Source organism: Leptonychotes weddellii, chromosome 5 (assembly GCF_054177405.1).
Source record: "Leptonychotes weddellii isolate Sample4059 chromosome 5, ASM5417740v2, whole genome shotgun sequence".
Lineage (NCBI taxonomy): Eukaryota > Metazoa > Chordata > Mammalia > Carnivora > Phocidae > Leptonychotes > Leptonychotes weddellii.
This window is the reverse complement of record NC_138373.1, coordinates 33,511,715-33,518,752: the sequence shown is the minus strand read 5'-3', so window position 1 is coordinate 33,518,752 and position 7,038 is coordinate 33,511,715. Positions and strand designations below refer to the sequence as shown.

The following is a 7,038-nucleotide window of genomic DNA, read 5'->3' as shown; positions in this document are numbered from 1 at the left end:
TCTGCACTAAAGTAGAGTGTGGGAGCAGGTACAAATGCACGGAAAGGAGAACCCAGAGCTCCCCAGCAGGGACCCCGCCGGCCCGCACAGGAAGCTGCCGGTGGGAGAGCGGGGGGCTCCCCGGGGTCAGCGTTCCCGTGGGCCGCGTCCTGCCGCACGACCTCGGCCGAGGTGCGAAGACTCGCCGCAGGAGGCTCCGCGTCCCTCACTGGACTGCATTTCCCAGGAAGCTCCACGCCCCGCTAGGAGCGGCTAAAGACTTTGGCGAGGGCGGGGCCAAGAAGCTGGAAATTAGTATCCCGGAGCCGAGCAGCGCGCTGGCCTTCGGCCCTCCGCCCTCCACCCACTCGAGGAAAGAACCGGAGGCGGAAGGAAGAGTCCATTCTCAGCGGATCCCTTCCGGCGTATGGGGCACTCTACTCGTAGCTGGGCCAGACGCCGTGTCGGCCCAACAAACCAGCCTTGGCTTTCCCTTTTCGCCCTTCACGGACCAGCAGGGCAGAGAAATGTGAAAGAACGAGTCTAGAAGCGAACCTCAGCTTGGGGGCATAGGTAGGCGTCGCTGCCTCCTGATTGGCCAATTCTAGGAATTCTCCCCGTTCATTGGCTATCCGTCAGGGAGAAGGCGAACTCAATGGGCGAAGGGCTTTCTGGGCGTGTAGTTCGAGGGCTTGCTGCGGCGCATGCGCTGTGTTGTTTCCCGGCGAGCCACGCGCGAACTTCCGGCGCGGGGAGCTGGCGGCGGAACTAGGAACGCCTGGGCAGTTGTGGGCGGTGTGTGTCTCGGGGGCGGGACCGGCGACGCGGAGCTCCGAGAGCCAGCGCTGGGCTGCGGGCGGCAGGGGCCAGCGCCCCGAGACAGAGGCCGAAGGTGGCGCGCGCTGCTGGGAAGTGCTGGGGGTGGGGTCACCTGCTCCCGCCGTGCCCGCCCGCCGCTTCTCAGCTGAGCGCAGGCGAGGCTGCTGGGGTCGGAGCGCGGTGCTCCGGCCAGGTCCGTGTTCCCGCTCGCCGCGTCCTGCCGAGCGACCCTGGTGAGTCCCTGGTCCTGTCCGAGCGGAGCCTTCTCCTCGGTCACTGGAGGATGAGAATGGAGCGCGTACCTTTCAGGGGTGTTGTGAGGAGTGGAAGAATAAAGTAAAGTGCTTAGTGTGTAGTGGAGAAGGACTGGAAACAAGCTGAATGCCTCACTCGGGTACCTGTTAAGAAACTGGAGCGCATCCACACCGTGCAATCTCCCAGAGTGGCTAATGAAGAAGCATTGTTAGGTGGAAAAGCAAGATACAAAATAGTATGTGCAGTAAGACCTCATTTATGTAAAACACACAAAAACACTTATTTTTCCCGTTTCTATGGATACATTTTCAGTGAATGGACAGGGAAAAGTCCAGGAGGTCACATGTCATACTGTTTATGGGGGGGGGGTGCAACTGCATTTGGAAGGGAGTTTCTATTTTATGTGTTTCTGTATTAAGTCCCCCTGCCTTTTTTATTATAACGGTCTGTGTCACTTTTTTTGTTGAAACAAAAGAGCAATTAAAGAAAATTTCAAAATATATACTTTTCAGGACTATTGTAAGGAGTAGCAAAGTAAGGTACAAATATGTGTCACTCATTCGTATGTACCTGTGGATAAATGGCTTAGCCTGGTGTCTGTGAGCTCTTTGTTGACACCCCAGGGCCAAGATGTGTTTTGGAATTCAGAAGTTTTCAGATTTGACGAAGGTAATACGGTACACATGGTATATCAAGTAACTCCACCAGCAGAATCTGCAGCAATACTCAATAATCAAATGTATTAATTACTTTTTTTTCTTACCGAAGTGTAATACGCATACAGAAATACACATGGTAAGTACAGCTTGGTGAATATTTACAAGCTGAAGAAATACATAAATATTTTTGCTGTAAAACATAGAAACATTTATGTTAAGTGAGATAAATGGAGATTATGAATATGCTCACATCAGTAGGCCAGGTAGTAAAAACCTGGCAGTTTTGGATTTTAAAGCTGAGGATAACGGGCTGTAGACCTGTATTGGTAGTCACACGAGCAAGGCATTATGGAAGAGCCTAAAAAAGACTTCAGGGCCAGGAAAGGACAGGAGCAGGCTGGCGGTGTTTGCTCATTTACTGCCCCCCTCCTGCTTTTTGCTCTTTCCCCAGGAATACGTGTCCAGATGTCCACCTGGCTGCCACAGGGGATCCCTTTGGGAGACTGAAGGACAGGCTCCCAGGCCAAGGTTGAGGCCAACCAGTCCTGAGCTTTAGGCCAGGGGAATGGCAGCACCCCCGGAGCCTCAGGACGAGGCCCCTGGGGAGAGAGAAGGGCTGCTGATTGTGAAGGTGGAAGATTCCTCCTGGGAGCAGGACTCTGCCCAGCAAGAAGACAACAGGGATTCTGAGGTCTGTCGCCAGCGCTTTCGGCATTTTTGCTATAGGGATGTGGGCGGGCCCCATGAGGCCTTCAGTCAGCTCTGGGAGCTCTGCTGCCGCTGGCTTCGGCCGGAGCTGCACACCAAGGAGCAGATCCTGGAGCTGCTGGTGCTGGAGCAGTTCCTGAGTGTGCTGCCCGGAGGCGTCCAGGACTGGGTTCGAGAGCGGTGTCCAGGGAGTGGCGAGGAGGCCGTTGCGTTGGTGGAGGTCCTGCAGAAACAGCCAGTGAAAGCATGGCCGCAGGTGAGGGTCCCCTCCCACACCCAGAGGCACCTGGCTGGTACCTGGCTGAAGAGAGGTGGCCATCTCCATATAAACAAGTCCTCCAGGGGTGGTGGGGGTGCAGAGCCAGAGGGAGCATCAACAGGAGTGCATCATAACAGGTGTTGCCTGTCTGAAAGACACTGTCCAAATGAATCTGGTTTCTTTTTGGTGGCTTTGGAGGGCAGCAGCAGGACCAAAGTGGGCATGTTCCAGGAAGGCAGTTTTAGCTCCACACAGGTTCTGCAAATGTTTTTTTATGTTCTGCTGTAGGCCAGGCCCTGGGGATACAGTCATGTGTAATGAGAGCAGCAGAGTAGGTATGAGAAGGTAGCTGTCCATGTGAACCCTGCTCTCTGTGGGGTGTTGGATTCTTGACCCTGGGGAAGGTGCTAATGAGTGGCTGGGGTGTGGAGTTCCGCCCTTGGCATGGAGGTCTGCCCCCACACCCCCTTACTAAGTGGCTCTGTGATTTGGCCTTTGGGAGCTGTTCTTGCCTCATGCTTGATCAGGGAGTGTCTGTGGGCACACAGCACTGCCTGGTGTCACCTTCTCCTCTGGATGTTTCTGGGACCCCATGTGGATCTCCTTCCCCACCCCCCTACATCCTGAGGGACGTGTCCTATGTCTCCTTCCCAGGGATTAAGCTCTGTCTCCCCCATCTGGTCTCGGTGCTGATGAGCATGTTGTGGTTCCTGCACAGGAAGTGCCCTCAGAGGACGTGGAACCTGAGGCTCCAGTCCAGGGACCCCAGGCCAAGGGGCTTCCCATGAAGGTGGGGGCACGAAGCTGGCCACCTGTACCTTGGGAGCAGCACAGCCATGGTGGTGAGTAAGCTTGTAGGCACAGATCACTGGGCAGGGGCTTGGGTCCTTCCAGGGCATTGCCCTCAGGGTAGCAGGAAGGATATTTCTTTCTTTCTTTCTTTCTTTTTTTAAAGATTTTATTTATTTATTTGACAGAGAGAGACACAGCGAGAGAGGGAACACAAGCAGGGGGAGTGGGAGAGGGAGAAGCAGGCTTCCCGCAGAGCAGGGAGCCCAATGCGGGGCTCAATCCCAGAATCCTGGGACCATGACCTGAGCTGAAGGCAGATGCTTAGCGACTGAGCCACCCAGGCGCCCCAGAAAGGGTATTTCTGTTGTAGGAAGCCTAGGAATGTGTGTGCATGTACATGTGTGAGAGCTCACTCCTGGCCTGGGCTGGTCTCTGTGAACCTCTGTTCTTTTCCTTCAGCCCAGCTTCCTGCTCTTAAAGAAGGGAGTACCAGAGAGACAACCGATACCTGCTTTACCTCTGAGGCCCATGTGAGTCACCAGTCCATTTGTCCCCTCTGAGGCCCTCGGTGCTGTCGAGTCCCTAAAATGGGCCTTGTCTTTTCATCAAGGCCTCTTCCATCCATCCTGGTCCTGCCTGGACGTATCCTGTTCCCCATCCCAACGGGGAGTCCAGAGTGGCAGTCCTGAGCCAGGTTGTGTGTGTGTGTTTTTTTTTTTTTTAAACCTCATTCTAGGGACCTGTGACATTTGGAGACATTCCTTTCTATTTCTCCCGGGAAGAGTGGGGGTCCCTGGACCCTGCTCAGAGGGAACTCTTTTGGGACATAAAGCGAGAGAACTCCCGGAATGTTGCCCTGGGTAAGCAGTGGGTGCCCTTGGGGTCCTTGGCTCCTCTGAACTGGAAGCAACAACCTTCTTGGGGGTCCCGGTGACAGAGGGTGGGCGCAAGCAGGCCGTACACCCCCGTATGTCCCTGCTGGAATCCTCAGTCTTTCCATCCCCTCCTTAGCTGGCTGGAAAGTGGGCTTTCGCTGGTTTTTTTCAAGAGCCCTGGGTGATTTTCCGTTTGTCTCAGGGTTCATTTTTCTTTGCTTTTGAGTGTGTGCTACCATAAGATGGGTGCTTGCAACATGTCAGCACTGTGCTGAGCTCTCATACGGGCATTTTCTTGTGATTCTCACAACCTGCTGCATAGAGGTGTAGTCCCGGTTCATAGACGAGGGATCTGAGTCTCAGAGAGGTCAACGGACACTGAAGGGGCTGAGCTGGGGCTCTGTACAGTAGTTGTGAGGTCCCCTTAGCCCCACGAAGAGGGGTTGACAGAACACCCGTTGTCCGCGTGCCAAGGCCTGGGCTCTGCTCTTCGGAGGCCACCCTCCTGGAGCTCCTCTCTTCATTAGAGCCTTTCTGAGCGCTGTCTGGGGATCGTCTCATTTAATCCACATGACACAGTGGGCAGGCTAGGATCATTCCCTGTCCAAATCTGTTGTTGAGTTTAAGGGACAAAAGCTTGTGGAATAAGAGCAGCCACATTGGCTGAACCCATGTACGTTCTCAGTTTCTGGTAAGAAATACTGAGGGTTTGGATAACTTACAAACTACCTGAATTTATTCACCAGTTTTGGAGTTTGAATAGCCAAGGTTCAGAGGGTGGGACATGGGATGCCAGTGTGGACACTGGCATGGAAGTGTTGGGCGTATAATTAGTAAGTGTCTATGCAGCGCGCATCAGCCCAGATGGACCCTAGGCCTCTGCCTCTGAAGTGTTTCTCCGTCAGCAGTTTATCATGTCCCTATTTTATGGGCGAGGAAACTGAGGCTGGGGTCCTGTGCCGCCCTGGGCTTTCTGGACCTGAGTCCTGTTTCTGCCTTGCCCCAGCTCTGGTCCCGGAACCCAGTGGAACTGAAGAGGCCGCCCCCTCTCGGCTTGCAGGTGTGGGGCTCCAGAGCCAAAGCGAGCGATACGGGCTGGAGGAGGCGGTGACGGCGCTGCCGGGCCAGGCCGGCGGTGGCGGCGGGCGCGGCGACGTGACTGTGTCCTGGAACCCCGAGGAGCCCGAGGCCTGGGACGGCGAGGCCCGGCCGGGGGCGCCCGTGGGCCGCGCGGTGGGGGCGCGGAGGGGGCGGCCGCCCGCGCGCCGGCGGCCGCTGCGAGACCTGGCAGCCGAGAAGCCGCACAGCTGCGGCCAGTGCGGCAAGCGCTTCCGCTGGGGCTCGGACCTGGCGCGCCACCAGCGCACGCACACGGGCGAGAAGCCGCACAAGTGCCAGGCGTGCGAGAAGAGCTTCCGCAGCTCGTCGGACCTGCTGCGCCACCAGGGCGTGCACACGGGCCAGAAGCCCTTCTCCTGCTCCCAGTGCGGCAAGAGCTTCAGCCGCAGCGCCTACCTGGCCGACCACCAGCGCATCCACACGGGCGAGAAGCCCTTCGGCTGCAGCGAGTGCGGCAAGAGCTTCTCGCTGCGCTCCTACCTGCTGGACCACCGGCGCGTGCACACAGGCGAGCGGCCCTTCGGCTGCGGCGAGTGCGACAAGAGCTTCAAGCAGCGCGCCCACCTCATCGCCCACCAGAGCCTGCACGCCAAGATGGCCCAGCCTGTGGGCTGAGGGCTGGCGAGGGCCCTGCGGCCGACCCGGAGTGGGGGCTGGGGGGGATGGTGTCCCCAGGGCGAAGCAGCCACAGGCCCCCCGGTGTTCTCTCTCCCCATCTGCGGCCTCCATCCTGGCTGCCTGCCCCGCCTCGCCCCTAGGCCTAGCCTACACTCCCAGGGAATGGAAAGTCCCCACCACCTCGCGGCCATTCCCCTTCTTGCTTCCCGGGTTTCTCTTGTCCTTTGGCTTCCTGGTGCCCCAGCACATTCCTGGCCCGTGGCCTCAGCGTGGGAGAAAGGCCTGGGCGTCAGGGAAGTGTGAGGACTCTGGCAGGGCCTGGGGTCCCCCACCCCCCGGCCTTGCTTGCCCCATGGCTCTTTGTTGCCAGCCATGTCAGCTGAGTCCGTGGGCCGGGCCCTCTGCCCTGCCAAGCTGTGCCTTCTGGTGGGTGTGGAGGACAGGCCTTGACCTGCAGGATGCTTCTGGGTTCTGGGAGGGGCAGCCCATCCCTGGGAGGATCTGGGTCCTGGGTGTGGCCACGGGCTTTCCAGCCCCATCCCTCCCCATTTCCAGGCCGTGACCACTTTGCCCCGCCTGGAGACATGGAAACTGCCTGCCTCTGCTCGAAGCTGACTTGCCCCCAAGCAAGTCCCTGAGAGCGACCCCTGCCAATCTGGTGTGGGTGGTGGCGGCTCCAGGGACAGGAAGCCCACACTGAAGACCAAGGACAGGGCTGGTGGAGGCTGGCTGCTCCCCGCTGCTCCCCTCTCCAGAGGTGTGGGGTTTGTGATACTTAACACTAGCACTCTGTTAGCGCTTTGTCGCTGACTCCCTAAGCACTGCATTCCATGGTGCCGTCCGCATTGTCTGCAGGTGGGCATTTGCAGGGACAGACCACAGGCTCTCCAAAGGAGCTCAGCTCTGCTGGTCTCAAAAGGGCAGCAGAAGATGTTGAATAAATAACGGAAGCTTC

The 7,038-nt window shown here is 57.6% G+C and overlaps 1 protein-coding gene across 4 annotated transcripts; it reads left to right on the top strand.

Annotated features, from left to right (window-relative positions):
• The first annotated feature begins 328 nt into the window (after window positions 1-328).
• Window positions 329-7,038, top strand: ZNF213 (zinc finger protein 213). 4 transcript variants are annotated; one of them, XM_081820220.1, is made up of 6 exons: window positions 329-552; window positions 2,164-2,676; window positions 3,398-3,521; window positions 3,931-4,001; window positions 4,208-4,331; window positions 5,353-7,038. In XM_081820220.1, exons 2-6 carry the CDS (start codon window positions 2,278-2,280, stop codon window positions 6,078-6,080), a joined length of 1,446 nt encoding a protein of 481 aa, XP_081676346.1. In that variant the 5' UTR covers window positions 329-552; window positions 2,164-2,277; the 3' UTR covers window positions 6,081-7,038. The 4 variants fall into 4 exon arrangements, with proteins under 4 accessions (XP_081676346.1, XP_081676347.1, XP_081676344.1 ...); XM_081820221.1 differs by lacking the exon at window positions 329-552 and adding an exon at window positions 701-1,031 and having other exon boundaries at window positions 5,407-7,038; XM_081820218.1 differs by lacking the exon at window positions 329-552 and adding an exon at window positions 704-1,031.

Excerpts from the sequence above, each read along its gene's own strand:
- ZNF213 (XM_081820220.1), top strand. The coding sequence starts at position 2,278 with ATGGCAGCACCCCCGGAGCCTCAGGACGAGGCCCCTGGGGAGAGAGAA. Across the intron at positions 2,677-3,397 it reads CAGTGAAAGCATGGCCGCAG|GAAGTGCCCTCAGAGGACGT; the intron begins GTGAGGGTCCCC and ends GTTCCTGCACAG. Across the intron at positions 4,002-4,207 it reads GCTTTACCTCTGAGGCCCAT|GGACCTGTGACATTTGGAGA; the intron begins GTGAGTCACCAG and ends ACCTCATTCTAG.